This window comes from Sinocyclocheilus grahami, unplaced genomic scaffold (assembly GCF_001515645.1).
Source record: "Sinocyclocheilus grahami isolate Dianchi unplaced genomic scaffold, SAMN03320097.WGS_v1.1 scaffold164.1, whole genome shotgun sequence".
NCBI classification, from domain to species: Eukaryota; Metazoa; Chordata; class Actinopteri; order Cypriniformes; family Cyprinidae; genus Sinocyclocheilus; species Sinocyclocheilus grahami.
In genome coordinates this window covers 243,087-264,566 of record NW_015505343.1, presented here as the reverse complement: position 1 = coordinate 264,566, position 21,480 = coordinate 243,087, and the positions used below count along the sequence as shown (strand labels likewise).

General features: G+C 35.0%; 1 protein-coding gene across 1 annotated transcript in view; it reads left to right on the top strand.

The window, feature by feature from the left end:
- pard3aa (par-3 family cell polarity regulator alpha, a) overlaps positions 1–21,480 on the top strand; it is a 515,464-nt gene that overhangs the window by 410,095 nt on the left and 83,889 nt on the right. Inside the window, exon 20 of the mRNA XM_016282712.1 lies at positions 7,960–8,232. Within this exon, the coding sequence (XP_016138198.1) occupies positions 7,960–8,232 (273 nt within the window). The remainder of the gene's footprint in view (positions 1–7,959; positions 8,233–21,480) is intronic.

Below are 21,480 nucleotides of genomic sequence, written 5' to 3'. Positions count from 1 at the left end.
ACCTTGAGACCAGCTGGTTACGAGTAATTGCAATACATTTTTAAAAATGGCTTTTTGGGAGCCACTGTATCACGTATAGGGAAAAGAAAATGGGGTAAAAATATGCAAAACCGCTCAGAAGCAGCACTGCTGTTCGCGGGTGTGATTTGGAGTGAAGTTGATGAAGTGTTGCCATCAGTGGCATTTGTTTTTGTCACAATCGAGAAAATTGTAAGCAGCTGTGTGCCCCCCCCCCTCCCCCAACTGCCTCCCATCCTTCGTTAGTCCTCAACAAACCAAATTTTTCATCCCTCATCAAGGGCTTCAGCAGAGCCTGGAGCTCCCGTCTGCATGGTGACCATTATGAGGCCTTGTTTATGCCTGTTGCATGGTTGCCGTCCTGTCCACCATATGTAACTTGACTGAGCGGACCACCATGGCAGGGGGCCGTTTATAGCATGTGCATGGGAAGGAGTGTGTGGGCACCAAATCACCACGCCAGCAAAAAGATATATCAGTCGCTTTCATCCTCCTCTGTGTATTTACACTAGGCTGATCTGGCTTTATGTCTTTGTACACACTGCAAAAATGCAAACATTATGAGAACCTGGTAAACTCTTCCCATCCAAATTCTCCATTGAAGTAGATTAGCATGGCTATTAGCTTATCTTCTTGGCTCCATTAGTGGCTAATCAGTGACTAGCACTCCTCTGTTTCTGCTCAGACTTCCTTTCCACTCTCCAGCAACACTTCCCCCGGATTGTTTGGGTTCCTGATAGACTTTAAAGGCAGTGTTATAATCAACAGCGGATATCTCAGCTAGCTTCCTCTTTATTTTAGCCCTTAGCATGAGCTTTGAAGGTTCACAGGGATGGGGATTGCAAATAACGTTTGGAACGCACTTCAGTGCCAACTTTCCAAGCCAAAAGACCTACAATAACAGTGTTTCCCAAACTTTTTGTCATCAACCTTTCACAACCCCACATCGATGTTTTGTCTCATATTACACTGGATATCATTCAGCACTGATGCGATTAATTATTGCAACAATAACTGTGTTTATAATATATTGTGTTGATGTACTGAGATATTTAATAGGACATACATTGAAAAAAAAAATTGCTGTGGAGAAGGATAATGAGATTATTTTAGTATTTTATATACTATTATGGTATTTAGTAATATTCTGGATTATCTTTTATTTTTATTTTCTGTTTTCATTGTGTGTTTTTTTACATAGTTATGCACTTTTGTCATTTTTATTAGTTTTATTTTTTTTTATTACTTTTGGTTGTTTTAATATTTTTATTTTTATTCATTCCATTTTTAATTTTAGTCATTTTAGTTTGGTTGCCATGGCAACATGTTTTTGTGTTTTTTTTAACCTTTATGTGTTTGTTTATTTATTTATTTACTTGCTTGCATATTTTAGGTTTTTCAACTAATAGTTCCATTTTTATTTTAACTTTATTTTGATTAATAAAATCTATTTTGAATGCAACAACAACACTGGTAAAGGGCACTAATGCAGAATTCTACCTCATTATTTTATATATAAATATTTAATACAAATATAATTTTAAGTAATTAGCAAGTTGGTGTTTTTAATCTTTATGTACTAAATAGCCATAATAATATAATATAATCTTTCTGTTTTCTAACAGACGACAACATTCCTTATTTTTCTTTATGAACCACTCTATATTTGTACTTTGTGATCTTTCACTTCATTGTGTTTGTACATATTTTGGGGAACAGTGGGCCTGAGAGTATTTATTCTTGCTGCATTCCTTCATTTGATTACTTTGATTTATTAATTGATTTTCCGTCAGCGGTTCCGTCAACTCTTTCTCCATTAACTCTTCCCAGGATTGCCTTTGGCTTTCCATACATTTTTCAACATTTCATTTTTCGATGCATTAATGCGTGTTACTCGTAATCGCAGCTGATCTTTCCCCTCGCATTGCGGTGGTAATTTTGTTACTAAATAATTAGCATTGTCGTTCTGCTTTGTCAAACGAGCTCATTATGATGCGGAGCCTTTTGTAACATTTCACCGCTTGACTGGACCAATTAGCTTCCAGAGTTCAAAGGCAGATCACAGGACCAGATTATATTTGTAATTACATTTATATTCCTCTAACAGCTATATATGCATGAGGTTGGAAGCTGAGGACGTTATCGCCTGCATGGCAATTGCATAATGAAGTTATAAACGTATTTTTTTTTTCAGTTGTTCGGTGTGTCGAGAACCAATGTTAAAAATACAAGTAACACAGATGATTATTGGCATGTTACTTTATTTACACTTAAAAACTATCAGCCAAAGAGTGAGATCTGCCTGGCGGCCATCGATGAGAACATCTCGCTCTCTCTCTAACCTGAATTAAACATTGTTAGACATATGGAGGGAGTGCTTTGGCTGCGTCTGTCTGGAATTTGGCGGTGTCGTAAAATAAACAGTGTGATTTATTCAGCGAGGAGAGGAAGGACTGCGGGCGGACCGGAGTGTGATCTTTCGTGCTTCGCTTCAAAACATTTCGCTTCACTTCCAAACTTCTCCTCCATCTCTAACTCACAGAGCAGAACCTTGTACATTCTTCAAAGAAGTTCATAAATCTCTCAGTCCTTATCTTGTGTTTATATCAGGCTGTGATCAATGACTAATTTCCTCCCTGAAACGTCCACTTTGACCCCGCGGGACGGAGCGCATACCGCACGCTTGACGGCATCTCTGCATTTGGACATGTTTCAGCTCAGATATCTTTAAGTAAATCATCCTGCATGGCATTACGGTATGGATGGATCGCATCTAATGAGCTGTTTTTGAATTATGCCAACTTGTGCTTCTCTGCATTCGCTTGTTTCCTAGAAACAACCCCGGATTTGCCATGACGATCCATATGTTGCCATAACAACCTCACACACACACACACACACACCCACCCTCACACACACACACACACACACACCCACCCTCACACACACCACACACGCACACACACACACACACACACACATGCATATAGTAGCAATCTACACTAATTAGCTTTGAGCCCAGAAAGTCACAAAGGGATTTGCTCTCTCTGTTGTTTTATCGCGGCTCACTGGGGAGTTTTTCTCCCTGTTGCCAATATTTTGATAATGTTTTCTCTCTTCTCTTCCACTTTTACAATTTTAGTGTGCTTGTGTCATGTGACTTTGTAAATGATGTATCAGGAAGTTCACCGCAGGTGTTGTTGGAGCCTTTTTTGGGGGATTCAGCAATTATGTGATCTTTAAATTTGGTGAAAAGGCATATGAGGTGAAGGTCTCTAATAAACGGAATATGAATATTAAAGACTTTCCAAAGAATGTAGAATTCACAAACCAGTCACTAACATTATAAACTAGCTTATACTTCAGTATACCAATCTGTTATTTTAGGAGATAAGGTTTTCATGTGTTGTATTTTGTGTTGATCATCTCTATATGAACTCTAAATGATTATTAAATATGTTTTCAACATTGCTAATAATCATAAATGTTTCTTGAACAGCAAATCAGCATATTAAAATGATTTCTGAAGCCCCCAAATGTATTCTTCCAAAATGTAGTCATAGATTGGTCTGTTACATTTTAGTTACTTCACTCATTAACATGAACTAAAAAGTTATTTTCTTCGACTAAAATCATGTGACATTTTAGTAGGAGTAAAATGAACAAAAATGTGGACATGATGGAACAGGATTGAATACATTTTCTTAATGTTTCTGTTAAAAGACAAAAGCTATGACCAAAAAAAAAAAAAAACCTGCAATAAATGAGCACTGAAGAGAAAGCAGAGAGAGCGAGAAAGCAGGAATGGGAAACGACAGCTATTTCTGTGTCCTGCATTAACGGCACACTGGACCATTAATTGTGTAATGAACTAAAGGTGTGGAAGAGGGAATTCAGAACAGGTTTAGCTAGAAGTTTTGAGGCACAGACACACACTGGTATGGTCATAGTTCAACACACACACACACACACACACACTCACTGATTACCCCATAATGCTCATAATGTCAAACTGACTAATTCATGTCAAATTCTGAGTGCAAATTCGTTTTTCTGTCCTCACGGAAAGTGAAAATGCTGCATGAAGTCACAAAATTACAAATTTGTTTATTATACAAAGTAGGACATGGATCTGGATTCAAAATGGCCTCATCCAGTCAGACTCAATGTATATTTCTGAGAAACACATGACAAGATGCTGCATTACGTTTACAACTATAAACTACAGTTATAATGAACTTTTGGCTATTGGCTATGTTGCATTATTTTAATCATTAATAGTACTAATTGTAACTATTTATTGTTCTTCATTGTTCACAATCAGCAACTAAAACTAAATCCATGAAAAAAAAAACTAATTTTGGTAATTGAAATAAACCTAAAATAAAATAAAAATATTACATGGAAGGCAAAAACTTAAATGAAAATTAGACACTTATTGATTTTCATTATTATATTATATTACAGTATATTATATTATATTAATATTATATTATATCAATAAAAACAGTCACTGAATTAATTTTTTATTTAAAAAAAACAAACAAACTCAAGAATATGTAATTAGAAATAAAAAAATAAAATTATGAAAAGCACATAAAAAACTAAAATGTAAATAAAAACGGAAAACAAAACAATAATAGATCATTTAAACTATTAACACTGTAGTAGTACAGTATATAACTAATAATAATAAAATAACACTCCACTGTTGATGGATCTACCAGTGAGCCACAATAAAAATATAAACCAAACAAAATGCCTTGCTTTGCAATGATTTTTCATCATGGCTGGTTATAGGATATGGTGTTAAATGAATCTCATAGGCCAGACCAGTGTCTTCATCGTGCTGGTTTTCAACCTGAAGTTAACCTTCTGTCATACACAAAACACACACTTCTCATCTCCAGGCCACCGCGCTAAATGAGTTTCAGTCCGGTACTCCAGGGGCAGGTTACACTGGACCTCTACTTTAGTGTGCTCATTACCTCATTCAAACACAGATAGCGCTCTCGCAGATTTGATTTGGCCATTATAGGCACAGCGCCGGAGGCCTCGTCCTCCGATTGAGTTTCCGTAACTTGTCCGAACACGGTTTTTACTGGCAGCGAGGTGACATCAGTTTTTAAGTGGACAGCAGGTGGATGGCGATATCAACCTTCAAATGTGAAAGAAACTACTTGTAACTAGAGATGCACCGATACTACATTTCTCCAATAGCTGATTATTCAGAATGACATCTACTGATACACTTGTAAAAAAAGATACAAATGTAAATAAAATAAAAAAGATCATTAGAGTATGTTTTACAAGAAAATTATTTTTTTCTACTTCAAAATGTCATGTTTAATTCAGTGTGTTTCTTGTTAGTTCTTTGTAATTAATTGTGAAATTTACTTGCAAAACTATACAGGAAACCCTCTCATTTGGTATATTACTATACTATTATAGGTTATAATTAACATCAGAGCCTAAACTATTGCTGCATATTCAACTGCAGTTTATATTCCGATATAATAATCACACTCAAATCAAAATTAAATGATTGTATGCAACATACATATATAATTGACAGTAAGTAAACTTCTCCCTAGTGTTTTTTGTTGCTAACTAACCAACTGTGAACACTGGTAATTTCCTGAGGTAAATGTTATGTAACATATTGACATCTTTCCGTGGTTATAAAACTATCCAAGACATAATATGTTTCAGTAAGTTGTACTGTGTCTTTCAACAACCTCTGACGTTCATCCATGTTTATTTTGCTCAACAACTTGCATTAAATTTGAAGACACTTCCTCTTGAACTGAGGTGCTAAAGCGGCACATTTAATGAACCAAATTTGGGAGCTGAGACTTTGTTTCTAATCAGCAGTAACAAAGCACAAAGCTGTTTGCGATTAATGGATGGGAGCTGCGCTACAAATAATATTTGGTGAAGGGAAAATGCACATACCTGGCAACCCTGGCTTGAGCTATGGATAATTCATACAGTCAGAAACTGCGTTCTGTTATTTTTTAAGTGCGATTGTGATAGTGTTATAATCACGTTAACTTTGATAGCCCTAAATTCAACACGAGAGGCATTTTCTTTACCCACCATATGAGCTTCTTCAAGGAAGGGGCCGCAACCTTTACCATGAGTGATTTAGAAGTAGAGGCTCGAATGAACGGGGCCTCAGCGGTCTCGCTTCCTTTTCCTTTTAGAGGACTCCAGTAGTAGTGAAAGGCTTCTAGAATAAAGCAGGCTTGGCAGGCGTTTAGCAGCGCATGATGCCAGCAGGGGTCCTGAGCTCAGGGATTCTCCGTGCAGTAGGGAGTCTCAACAAGACCGAGAGGTCTGTCTTCCAATTCGTTGCGTTAGCACATAAAAGCTTTAGCTCTTCATGGCTGTAATAAATGTTATACATTGCTGACGGACTAACTGCTATTGCTTTTGATGGTGCTGTTTGAGGGCAGAATCACAAAGGTGGAAATGCAACCCACAGGTAGGGCTGGGCAAAAAATCGAATGCGATGTGTAGCTTGTCAGTGAACTACGGCTCTGTGTAGTAAATGCCGCTCCATCTGAAAGCACGTGCTGGAGATTTACTACTAATCAATAGAAGCGGCTTTAATGATGAGATTCTCATGAAAATCGCATTTGATTTTTTTGCCTAGCCCTACCCACAGGGCACTTTCACACTAGAGTACGAGGTGTGAGTTTGAATTGTTAAAAATGTGGTGTGACCATCAAGTAACACATAATAACCTTACAACTTGAAAACATGTAAATGTACATATTTTAGTAATTATTTAAAAAAAATATATATATATATATAGTTCAGTCATGAAACTCTAGATGGCGCAGGCTGACGGATTGTTAATGTAACTGATGATATTCAGAGAAACGACTTGGCACAAGCTGATTGGTTCATGCTGCAAATGCAGCCAATGAGCTTACTGCCTTGCATTTATATGGCTGGCTAGCATTCACTTGAGATTCCTGCAGCGCGCGTTCAGAGTTTCTCTGAAACCCTCCACCTTCCCCTGATATTTGTGCAGCTGCAGTATGTCTTAAATACTCACGGCACCTTATCGTCATATGCACTGGCAGCAGCAAGTTCCTGTACTTGCTTGCAGCAGCAGCAATAATCTACAACTACAGCAATAACCAACAGCAGCAGCAGCGTAGCAGATCTATTCCGCCAAGACCAAATACATTAACATTGTCATATCCATCACCATGCTAAAATCTTCCGAGAGTTGTCATGATTGAAATATACAGTGTATATATATATATATAATATTTTATATATTTTAAAATATTTATATTTTATTTTGAGTAATTGTCATTTTATGCTTTAAGGTCATTCTTACAGTTTTTGAGATTGTGTCCCCAAAAAATATATCAAACTGAATCTTCATTTAAAAAACAAACAAAAACATATTCATTATAAAATAGATGTACTCTATTGTGTATGTGTGAATTTTAATTATGCATCCTTGAGTAAATTATTACATTCATACAAGTCATGTCAAATCACTTTTATTTACATAACAGTTTATACAGAGTGCTTCAAAGTGACTTCATAGTAATAAACAGGAAAATAACAGAATTAAACCTCTTCAAATATGGGATAAGCTAAAATCAGTTCAGCATTTATATACTTCAGTTCAATGACAGTGTTGATGTCACACACACACACACACACACACACAATAGGAGTGTCACGTAATTGATAAACTGAAACATTATTGTGGATTCAAAATAACAATTATTCTGGCTTCACTTATTTACAGTATTGAACAGCTGGCACTAGTACATGTGGTGGTACTCACATTAATGACATGAATATATGACCGTATGGAACCAAATACTCAAATGTTAAAAGAGAGATGCTGAAATTGATCTTGAGTGTGCACTACACATCTAAACCTCAATCGATGTTTTGTCTTTGTAGAATTCAAGCGAAGACCAGGGAGCTCCGAGAGCGACAGGCCAGAGAGCGAGACTACGCTGAGATCCAGGACTTCAACCGCACCTTCAGCTCCGACGAGGAGCACACCTACGCTGGGATCGGCTCTCTGGACTCGTCCCTGGACAGCAGCATGGACCTGAGCCATAACCCCAGTCTAGAGCGTCCGCAGAGCCCCCGAGACCAGGCCTTGCCCTTAGAGGCTCTCTACGCACAGGTCAACAAGCCCCGCAACGGACGCCCACCATCTGCAGACAGGTAAGAGCTCACAGCTTCTTTTCCTTCAGGATCACTGTGATGTGATGCACAGGCTGCTTTTGAGTGTTTGTCAGGGCGGCTAAGTGATACTTGACTGATGTAACGGGACAATGACGTGCCTTGACATGTTCTTGCAAGACGCAACCTTGGCTGTGTGTTTCCAAAGCTTTGCATAATGCAAGCTAAAGTGCGTTTTCTCGCTGTCAAATATGTCTTATTTTGTAAGGTTGGATCGGGTGAAGGGCACCAGCACTTTTGAAGCTTATTTTATTGTTATAAGTTTCTCTGCAGACCTCTCTGATAGAAGATGTTCTTCTTTTATACATGTTCATGTCTGAAAGTTTGGAAAATGAAAAGCTGTTTTCATCCACCCTTTGTAGTGTGAAACAAATTGAAAGTCAAACAAACAGTGTTATCAGATTTCTCATCTGAGTCCCAGCGGCTGCTTTTATAGCACAGGTAAATCATTGATAATTCTCTGGATGGGAAAATGTAATAACCAGCAGGCTCCTTTATTATCACGGATCATGTCAGATCCACCCTCAACGTGCACAGAATCTCTGAATTCGTCTGGGTTTTTAACGGAAAGAAAAGTCAACTTTATACTAGAAACTGCTGCAATTAGCTGAACTTTAGAGTGTTTTTGACCCACTTAAATAAAACATTTCACAAAATGCACTGCTGGATGCGCTGCCAAGCATTTATGCTAAACTAAACTATTCTGTCATTTATTTTGAAACTTGCATTTCATGCATTTAATATGTTTGTAATACACATGTGTTATGATGAAATTGCAATTTAGTACATTTAAAATATACTAACTTCATATGTGATATTGAATAACACACTGCAGGACGTACTTTACATGTGCTTTAGTCAACACATCAAAAGAAGTACTTCTTTCAAACATGACGAAGATTATTAAAACAATTATTTAAAATGCACAATTAAAAGTAAGATTTTTAATTTGACATTCTTAGAAAGAAGCCTTTTGAAAAGTGCACTTAAGTGTTAAACACAGTCAAGTGTCTCTTTAGATACACTTAAGTGACCTTTTAATTTATTAATATTATACCAAGTTTTTGTATATACTTTTTAGTTTTGAAATACACTACAAGTACACTTTTAATACAGTTAAGCACACTTCTTAGGAGAAACAAGCAGTTTGGGTCACTTTGTTTACATGTGTTACTATATAGGCTACTGTCTAAAACTTTATTAATGTTAACAAATGATACATCTTTTGAAAGGTCAAAGGGTTTAGTGTTAATATATGTGACCCTGCAGCACAAAACCAGCTTAAGTCGCTGGGGGATATTTATAGCAATAGCCAAAAATATATTGTATGGGTCAAAATTAAAGATTTTTCTTTTATGCCAAAAATCATTAGGATATTAAGTAAAGGTCATGTTTCATGAAAATATTTTGTAAATTTCCTACTGTAAATATATTAAAACTTAATTTTTGATTAGTAATATGCATTGCTAAGAGCTTCATTTGGACAATTTTAAAGATGATTTTATCAATATTTAGATTTTTTTGCAACCTCAGATTCCAGATTTTCAAATAGTTGTATCTCGACCAAATATTGTCCTATCCTAACAAACCATGCATCAAGCTTATTTATTCAAGCTTATTTATTCAGCTTTCAGATGATGTATAAATCTCAATTTTGAAAAATTGACCCTTATGACTGGTTTTGTGCTCCAGGGTCACATATGGTCTCTGTTTTACGTTATAGATGCTCCAAAAACAGTAATATAGTAATTTTGTGTTGGGAGTGTAAAAGGAACCATGCGACATTAAAACAGTACTTTATACCTTCAAGTAGAAACTTTTTTTTTTGGTCATCTTTTTGAAGTTCACTAGCATGGCATCAGAGCATGTAGACATGGACTAAAAGCTGCAGAAGTTTGAGTCTTCAGGAAGAGTTGAGAAGTTGTTTCAGTGTTGTTGATGCCAGTGTTATGATGTGTGGTACAGACACTGAATATCTGATGCAGAGGACTGACCTACATTTGCTCTGGTGAAATGAGAGTATTTTCTGAGATACCGAAACAATATATTCCAAAACGCCTCACTTTGTGCTGTTGCTGTTCTCCAGCTTCCAGATTCATGGCTTGTTTTATGATATTTATGACAAATTCACCAGTAAACTTCCATCAGTGTATGAAAACTAAGGGAAAGTCACTCGGTATTCACACTGAAGAATCGCCTCGATCGCTCTGTTCCTCTAGCTAGCGGTTATGAAATGGTTAGCGGTAAGTTATGGAAATGCTACTAAAGGCCAGCGTGTCTCTGTCAGGAACAGTAATGACTCTCTGTGGGTTTATTATGGCGGCGGGTAATTGGCTCGTCAGCGGCGTGAAGCAGAGGCTGTGATTGACAGGTGTCACTCAGGCTGCCTGACCTTTCCCAGGATGCAATGGGAAGGGGATTATTACGCTACCGACTGCTGTTGTCCCAGCAGGAGCGTTCCCAGCGGCCGCTGACACCCCGCCGTTCGGCCGCAGTGTGAATATGACGAGGTCACGCAGCGCTCAGCAATCTGATGAATCCTTGTGCCAGTATCTCTGGTGGCAGCGCTCTGTCCCTAGTGTACTGCAGTGTGTGAATGCACAACAATATTAGCATTCATTTATGCACTTATTTATTTACTTACTATGCATGCATATTACTAGGGTATTCTAATATGTGACCCTGCAGCACAAAAGCAGTGTTGAGTCGCTGGGGTATATTTGTAGTAATAGCCAACAATACATTGTATGGATCAAAATTATACATTTCTCTTTTATGTTAAAAATCATTAGGATATTAAGTAAAGATCATGTTCCATGAAGATATTTAGTAAATTTCCTGCTGTAAATATATCAAAACTTAATTTTTGATTAGGAATATGCATTGCTAAGATCTTCATTTGAACAATTTTAAAGATGATTTTCTCAATATTGTGATTTTTTTGCACCCTCAGATTCCAGATTTTCAAATAGTTGTATCTCAGCCAAATATTGTCCGATCCTAACAAACCATACATCAATGGAAATATTATTTATTCAGCTTTCAGATGATGAATAAATCTCAATTTCGAAAAATAGACCCTTATGACTGGTTTTGTGCTCCAGGGCCACATATAATAGTACATTTTATTTATAAAAATACTTTATTATGATAAAAAGTTGTATCATTATTATTTAAATAGAAACATTGTATAAACTTTTATTATTAATTAAATTATTAAAGTAAGTATTATGTAATTTTTCAGTTCAATATCTTCTATATATCTATTATTTGGTCTTAGCTATAATAATAATAATAATATATTGTTACATATTCTTATTATTAAATATATGCACTATATGAAATATAAATACTGCATACTTTTATGTACTATTATACTATTGCTAATAATAATTACATTATAAGTATGAATTACATTATACAGTAAGTCTAAATAATTATTCAGCAACTCTTCAGTTGTCATTAATAAAAATAATAATACTAATCTTGTTAAATACTATGCATTATTTGAAATGTAAATACTGTATAATAGTATGTACTTTTATACTTGTATTAATGATTGAATTGTTACATTATAAGTATGAATTATCAGTCTGAATAATTATTCAGCAACTCTTCAGTTGTTGTAATAATCATCATCTTCATCATCTGCACAGAAAAAAAAAAGTATAGAAAAGTGTAGAAAATTACTGGTACATTTCCATTATACAATACAATACATCTTTATTGTCAACCATGCTTGAAATTTGTCTTTGACCACACCAGCGACAACCATATACACATACAGACACATACTACAAAACACATAAAAACCATCATACTGAATCACATAGCTTTTTGATTAATAAATCCGATCGCAGCAGTACAAAAGACCTTTTATAAATATTTGTCTTTGCTCTAGGCATTAAAAATCGTCTCCCAGAGGGCAATAACACAAACTGATCACACAGAGGATGAGTTGGGTCTTTTAATATACACTCCGTGTATATTAATATACATATTTAAGGACATTTCCTTCAACCATAAAACACAACCCAATGCAATGTGTAATGACTGTGTAATACAAATACAGGTAAAACACCTGTCAAAAAATCAACATGGAAAATTCCTTCAAAATAAAACATTATGTCAGATGTTTTTAGAGTATAGTTTTACGTTAGTAGCAGTGTCGAGTTTATGTTGTTTTGTTTAGACACAGAGAACAATCAAATACAAGAGAAAAGAAAAAAGCGATGTGGAAATGTTTGTTTTATTACCGACAGTTTTGCTCAGTATCTTTCACTCCAGAGTGTCCTGATGTAGTAAAGGTTAAACTTTGCTGCTTGAAAACAACTGCTTCTGTCTGTCCTGCAGGATTCATATACATGTTTCATATATGGCTTATGATACAGGCTTCTCTGTTTTCTGCCGTGTGCATATTCAGCTGTTCTGTCTGAAGATAAGACAAGACACACATAGATATACAAAAGCCCCAGAAGATGCATTTACAGAGAAATTAGAAATGTGTGCAATTACTGAAACTAAATCTGAGCTACACTAGTTATCAACAACCTACAACCAAAACCCCTTGATCAAATACTGTAATGATTCAGCTTTATGAATTCCTGCACGTTTTCTGTTTGTTTATTAATCAGCTAAATACCCAGAAGCAAATACAAATATTTTCAGCACAGTCTGTGACATTAAGATTATTTTTATCAAATTCTAGCATATTACTAGCTTGCTTTTCCTCTTCAGATATACTCATTTGAACTCTTTGCTCTCCAGCGTGAAATAATAAAGGCATGTTTATTAAACTATAAGTTGCATATGGAAGGTCTTAAACACTGAGTGCAGTTTACTGAATCTTCTCTCCTTTTAAAATAAAAATAAAATGCGTATTTCAGAAAGAGAAAGAGTTATAAGCCTTCTCGCAAATGTACTTGACATCTGATTGCATGCAAATCATCCTGCGTATATTTTAAATAGCGAGTTTGGAGCTTTGCATATCACTTAGAAGCAAGCCTTTGTGAAATACGTTGTAATATTTGTTGTCGTGCCTCTGGAATAAATTGCACACTTTTATTGGCGTTTGGCTGCGAGGGCTGTAATCTGCGTGAACGGCGTAATGCATTCACATTCAGACAGTCACATCACTCCATTTGAAAAGCCCGACTCTCTCCGTGAATCAAAACAAAGCCCAAACAAACATTTGCATTTCTAAATGAAAGCTAATAGAAGTTTCATCGTGTCAGGCTCCTGGAATAAACAGTCCTTGAGCGAGCGTCAGCTTTAGCTTATTAGGAAGAGAGGAAAAAGTTTTATCACAGATTTTCTCAGAGTTGTTTTCGTGAACGTTTAAGTGTTTATTCTCTTAAAGAAGTGTCACAGAGGAAAATAGATTTCATCTCTTTGTAGATAACATTGGAGAGGAGGATTTCCTGTCTAAAGTGCACAGAACAGGAAGTGGATAAGGCTCACAGCCGCCCACTGAGGCCTGTATCCGCAGCAGAGAATCTTGTTTAGAAAAATCATACTTAATTTATTTTCCCCAAATCAAAAGAAACATACAATACTCTGTTTAATATTCTGACATTATTTGAGCATTTTTTTCTTCTTCTTTTTTTTTCATGTCAATTAGGCATAGCACTAGGGGGAGAAAAACAAACTTTCATTCATTTATTTGTTTGTTTAAATTGTATTTATTTTATTATCAGATAATATATTTCATAATCATAATATGATGATATAAAGGCAAAATCAACCGCAGTTGACCTTTATTATTGTTATTATTATTTATTTATTTTTATTTATATATATTTTTTTTATTTTCATTTTAGGGTGGAATTAGACGTGGATATGTTTCCATGAGATATTTTCAGATACTCAAATTAATCATTTGAAATTATGTAATACTATGGTAATAATAAAGTAAAATGAACCACAATTAACCTTTATTATTATTATTATCATCATCATCATCATCATCATCATTATTGTTGTTGTTGTCGTTGTTGTTATTATTATCATCATCGTTATTATTATTATTATTATTATTATTGTTGTTGATGTTAATGTTAATATTATTATTATTATTATTATTATTATTATTGTTGTTGATGTTAATGTTAATAGTATTATTATTATTATTATTATTATTATTATTATTGTTGTTGTTGCTGTTGATGTTGCTGTTAATGTTAATGTATTATTATTGTTGTTGTTGTTGTTAATGCTATTATTATTATTATTGTTGTTGTTGCTGTTGATGTTGCTGTTAATGTTAAGGTTAATATTATTATTATTATTATTGTTGTTGTTGCTGTTGATGTTGCTGTTAATGTTAATGTTAATGTTAATGTTAAGGTTAATATTATTATTATTATTATTATTGTTGTTGTTGTTGTTAATGCTATTATTATTATTATTATTATTATTGTTGTTGTTGCTGTTAATGCTATTATTATTATTATTATTATTATTGTTGTTGTTGCTGTTGATGTTGCTGTTAATGTTAATGTTAAGGTTAATATTATTATTATTATTATTGTTGTTGTTGCTGTTGATGTTGCTGTTGATGTTAATGTTAAGGTTAATATTATTATTATTATTATTATTATTATTATTATTGCTGCTGTTGTTGTTGTTGTTACATTTATTGAGTATCTGCTAGCTAGAACGTCATGATTCTTCTTCAAAAGATCAGCTTCAGATCTTCAGGCATGTTCACGCTCCCTCAACAAAAGTTAACAAACACTGACTCCAGTGGCTGTGCTGTTTGTTGGCTCACTGTTAACCCTGTTTGCATTCGTCTGAGCAGTGTGAAGCAGCCTGAAGCCGCGTAACACTTCTGTCCCACTTACAATTCACTGGCAGCATCTCACAGCTCAAAGCTCTTGACATGCAGTCTGAGTTTGCAGTTTGAGTCCTGAGAGTCAGTCGATGAGTTCAGAGCACATGAGGCGATGTTGTGCGCTGTAGCCTCTAGCAGCGTATTTCTCACACGCCGGAGGCTAAATCTGCAACTGGCGTAACACAGCCCTCCTCCTCCTTCATTGCTGTTTACTGGAGATTTGAGTTTAGGAACTCGCTCTCTTTTCCCAGCTATCTTTATATCACTGCTAGCATCACCAGTCACTCTGAGGTGGCCACACATCTGCTGACTTCCATGTGACCTGCGTGCCGTTTCAGGCTTGTTGCATGGAAAAAGAGAGAGGGAATGCATTGAAGGAATGCGTCGTTATTTTTCCTGCGTGTTCAAATAAATATCCATTTTGTTGGTCTGGTCAAGGCCTCCAAAGTGCATTAGCCACAGCCAATAGACATGCCATTGATTTATTGGTATAAAAAAGTGACGCTGGATGCTGTTTGATGCTGTTTATAGTGCGGTGGAGTCTATTGGATACAGGCTGCAGTGATGTAAAACTGTGGTGCCGCCATGGTATACAAGCTGAAGTGTGTTGCATGCAGTGTAAAAACAAAATAAAATGAAATAATGAAATAAAGAAATAAAATAAAATGAAATGAAATAATGAAATGAAATAATGAAATAATGAAATAATAAAATAAAATAAAATATATTCATGTATGTGTGTATGTATGTATTTAAGAGGAAATATGACCGAAATATGTTGGATACCCAAAATAATAAATTGTATTATATATTTCTATAGTATTGTTTATCATAAAAATGTATTTATTTATTTATTGGATGAAATATTAGATGGATACGTTGGATACTCAAAGTAATTAGTTGTATTATCTGTAATTATATTACATTATATTTTTATAATATGTTATATGTTATAAAATATAATATTTTATATCATTGTATATGATAAAATATTATAAAACTGTGGTGTCATCATAGTGAACAAGCCAAAGTGTGTTGCATGCAGGGTTAAATAAATAAATACGTTTATTTATTTGTATTTGTTGGGGTGAAATATGCCCCAGATATGTTGAAAAAACATATCCCACTCATCAGTAGCCTGGTATTGTTCACATTTGCATGTGATTTCATCTACTTCTTGTCGACGCAGCAACAACCCGTGTCTATAAAGTCAATAAAAGCCTTTTTATGTTTCTCTTCTTGGCCAAAAATGCATCAATAGAAGAGGACGTTCAGGCGAAAACCCTCAGCGGAAACAGAAAAACCTCTTTATCTCGCCGTCCTGCAGCTGAATAAATACGCTCAGACAATTACCAAATGTCTGGGTCTGGTTCGTCTGCCTTTAACAGCCTCCCAGTCGAAGGTCAGAGTGTCAGTAAAGCGTGGAGAGTAGCGGCTCTCTGGCCTGTAAAAGGTTTGTAAGACGGGCCGGGGCCAGTGAACACACTGCTCTCGTCTGTTTTACAGTCACTCTACAGCCAGGCTCCATTATCCAGATTCTCCTGCTTTATTAGCGTCGTTTCATTGGTCCCTCTGAGTGAATGAGAAGCAATTGAAGCGGGTTCGGGATCTGTGAATGAGCCTCACATCTCACAGTCCTGAGTCACGCTACATTTCAGATAAGTCTGATACCAGCCCAAACAAGGTTATTAGGGATGGAAGTACAGCCGTTCAGTATGCTGTACTGTTACTGTTAATAAAGTTATCAAACACTAAATTCTAAATTAAATAGATGAATCCTTTAAGCTACAAAAAGTTATTGATTTCCTCTTTTCTTTTTCTTTTAATCTTTGATTAATAGACATCACAGCAACCGGTTATTAGGTTCTTTTGGCTGCTGTCCTTTTAAGAGCTGACGATGCTGAACATGATGCGGATCTGACACACATCGCTACCTATTCTGACCCACTTCAGTCTCTAATAAGTCTCTAATGAGTTGAATCTAGTGTGTTAGATGAGGGAGACAGTGCTGGGCTGCTCCAGGACAGTTTTGGAAACCACTGCATTTCAGAAACATGTCCTTAAATGTGACTCATGTAACAAATACATACACGTACAGTTCTAAGGCAGCTTTAATTGCCTTTTTGGTAACTTCATGACACAACTGATGACATAATGCATGCACATAGTTTATTTCACGCTTTGATATGAAATGATAAATGCTGCAGCACTTTGTGCATGCGATTGAAGAGCACGTGCTGCGAGCACAGTATTGTTTCCGCGCTCGTGTGACTCGCGCCTGCCATTTAAAAAAATACAGAAATAAAGCAACAGTTTGAGGCTGTCTACACTGGATGTGACAAAGCGATCGTTGCAATTTATTTTGTGTCAGTACTAGGGGTGTGCGATATTGACAAAAAATAATATCTCAATATTTTCTGGGATTTTATCGATAAAGATAATTAGACGATATTTTGGTGAGTGTGATTTGACTACTAAATGTTTAAGTTACCGGCCATTCATAACTTCTACTAGCCAAAATTAAAAAAAAATACAGAAATAAACCAACAGTTTGAGGCTGTCTACACTGGATGTGACAAAGCGATCGTTGCAATTTATTTTGTGTCAGTACTAGGGGTGTGCGATATTGACAAAAAATAATATCTCAATATTTTCTGGGATTTTATCGATAAAGATAATTAGACGATATTTTGGTGAGTGTGTTATTGTGCTGATATCTTAAGGACTAAAATAGCACAAAAACAGCCAATATGGTGTCTAAAACGTAAGTCTCTTGATATGAACTTATTGTTTATTGAACTGTTGTATAAAATCAATATCACATTTGTAACCATGCTGATTTTTAAGAAAAAACGTCACTCTTCGTGTGATATTGATTGATTATATGAACTGATGTAAATATATACATTTTCTGCCCTCTTATCTTGAATTATGTGATCATTCTTAATGCATATTAATAGACTGAATCATGCAGTGAAAGCACTCGAAATGTGCACGCACACTAAAGCCTGTGTTGGTCTAACTGGACTTCATCATGTTGAGTATGCACGCCTCTGGAGGTGTGTTTTGTTTAGCTTTTGCAATATACTCGATAATGTCATGATGTCTCACGAGTTCAGTATTTGAGCTAAACCTGCGCAGATTTGGCTTGCATTAACTTCCCCAAGAAATTAATGAGTGAACATAATTTCGAAAAGTGACCCGACAAATTGGCTAGTGATTTGACAGCGTTACCCGCCACATCTGATTTTTACCCGCATTTGGCGGGTGTTAATTTCAAACCCTGCACATATGTATATATATATATATATATATATATATATTTGTGTGTGTGTGTGTGTGTGTTTGTGTATATATATATATATATATATTACATTCAGTGTACTGTAAGTGCAGACGTCACTTTCTCTCTAATGTTTTATTGTTCTGTCATAAAGGCACATTTGCTTCTCTATTACAAATGCGATTATGAGATTTCCTGACTCGATAACGCAGCCACAGCTCTACTGCATTACCAGCATGCATTCACCTTAATTACTGTACAACTACAAATTCATCTTAATTGCGGTGGTGATTTTATTTTATTTATTGTAATTTTTTTCTCTGCTTAAATCAATTAGAGCACCATTATGTCGCTGGAGTGCACTCGTTTAAATACTTTTTGTTAATAATTGATGTGTAAATAGATGAAGTGGTGGAGATGGCTGCATATGTCGGTGTGCGTCAATGTTTAATCTGTTCTTTCATTAAGCCCAAGGGAAAGTAAAATCTCATATATGTCTCAAGCACATATATATGTCTTAATGGCGCTGCCTTTGATTACGGTAATTTCATCTGCTTACATCAGCAGCAAAACATTCAGCAGATACGCCGCTTATTGCTTCCTCTGCTCGCTTACGGATGCTTCCCGCTGAGAAGCGCCTCATAACCGAGGCAATAAAACGCTAGAAAGAAAGATGCTTCTAGAGCTTTGTTTTTCTCTTTATATTTGTTAGACCTTTTTTAAGTCCTTTTTCCGTGAAAACGGGGGACGGCGTTTATATGTCTTAATTTTTTGCATTGTCTATTAATTTAATAAATCAAATAACATATTATGATTTGTATTATGATTTATGCTTAAATCATGAAAAAAAACACAATATTTGTATTGATTTTAGGGATTTTTTATTTTTTATAATAATTTCTCAATTTCATGAATTAATATATAATCATTAAAAAACTGATTTTAAGGATGTTTTTATATTCTTATTTTTTTTTATTCATTCTTAATTTCATACATCAACTAATATTTATTATGATTTATGCTTAAATCATACGTAAAAAAACAATTTTTATTGATTTTAGGGAATTATTTTTCATTCTTTTTTATAATTTCTCAATGTAATAAATCAAATAATATATAATTTATACTTAAATCATGTGGGGAGATTTTTTTTATTGATTTTATGATTTTTTCAAATATATTTTTACTGGGAAACAAAATGATTTTTTACTTAAGAAAATTATTTTGTTTTTGTTGTGTGGAAACACAAACACATACATATTCAGTCGTATAGGTTCCTTGCATGAGTGTGTGTCTGCTGCTGTACTGTAGTGATAATACAGAGCTGTTAACACAGAGCTGTGTGTGTGTGTGTGTGTGTGTGTGTGTGTGTGTGTGTGCGTGCGTGCGTGTGTGTGCGTGTGCGTGTGCGTGTGCGTGTGCGTGTGCGTGTGCGTGTGCGTGTGTGTGTGCGCGTGTGTGTGTGTGTGTGTGTGTGTGTGTTTGCTGACAGTCTGTGGAGTCTTGGAGGCGAAAAGCCAGTGAATTATCCGACATGTCTGGTTTAATTTTTTGGTGCGTTTTAGCAGGAGGCCCCTCTGGGATGGACGGGATGAGATGGAATGAGAGGCGAGCAATTTCCCCTCCGTTTGCAGCATTACATTAATTTAGGAAAGCAAACAGGCTGCGAGGAGCGCCGCTCATCTCACACGTATGCAAACACACCAAACCAGAGGCATGTACAGTGTGTCTCTCAAGCCAGCCGCTGAAAGACGCTTTAATGAACTTGCAGCGGGAAGATGAAAGCTCGCGTGCATTGTGTGGCTCCGCCAGATGAAATATAATCAAAGTCAGTCTCCTCGTCACACATTCAGTCCCAGCAAACACACACTTCATCTGCGGCTGCACTGCTGATCACACACCACTCCAGTGAGTTTACACTCATTTTAAAACTAATTCTACACTCTATTAACACTGTTTGCTTTGGACAAAGAGAGACACGGCTGTAAATATAACTGCAGGAATTATTAATGTGCTCTTCACTTGGTAACTCACTTGACAATGATCTAAAAAGTCAGAGTCATGGTTTAATGGTTAGAAACTATGTTTCAGACTATAGTTTGTCTGGAATACTTATTTATGATGATTTATTCAAATGAATCATTGAATGTTTTCAGCACTCATGACATTACCATCAGTATGCATATATATAGTATTAATTAGATAAAATACAGTAAAGTAAAGCATTAAAATATTTAAAAATCAAAGACACCACTCATGGAACTGAATGGAATTGTTGTTGTTATTATTATTATTAATAATAATAATAATAATAATAATGATGATGATGTTGCTGTTGTTGTACATCCATATAACATTATATTGTATAAATATACTTAAACATGTAATTTTCTTACTTTTTATTTATAGTTGTAATAATAATAATAATAATAATGTTGTTATAGTCTATCCATATAACATAAATGTGATGTAATTATATTGTATAAATAAACTAAACTTAATTTAGAAATACATAATAATAATAATAATAATAATAATAATAATAATAATTATTATTATAATTATTATTATTATTATTATTATTATATAAAATGTAATAATATTGTATGATTTTTATTTTTTATATAGTTTATACAAAATTGAATTCAGTATGCACAATAACCATTAATAAGCATTTTTTATTTCTAAGACACCACTCATGGAACTGATCATGTATGTAATCAGGTTATGTGACACATGTAAGGTCATGTGACAACGTAGCATACTATATTTTAAAATAAGGATCATTGCAAAAATTATACTGCTTCAAATTCTTATTTTTTTATAGTATGCAGTATTCAGTACATACTTCACAGTATGCTAGTACTTCATTGTGAACACAGTCTTTGTCAATGAAAGGAGCAACCCTTGAAAACAAAAATAATAACTATGAACTATAATGATGAATGCATATTTTAGACTATAAGAGCATTTTTAATAAAGCAGCCAATAGAATTGCATCATTTGTGGTACAAATAATGGCTAAAACACAATTAACTGTGCCCAAGAAACTAAGAGGAGTTCTTTTCTTCTTGCCTCGGGACCTTATAAAAGCAAACAGGATCAAGAGAGGAAT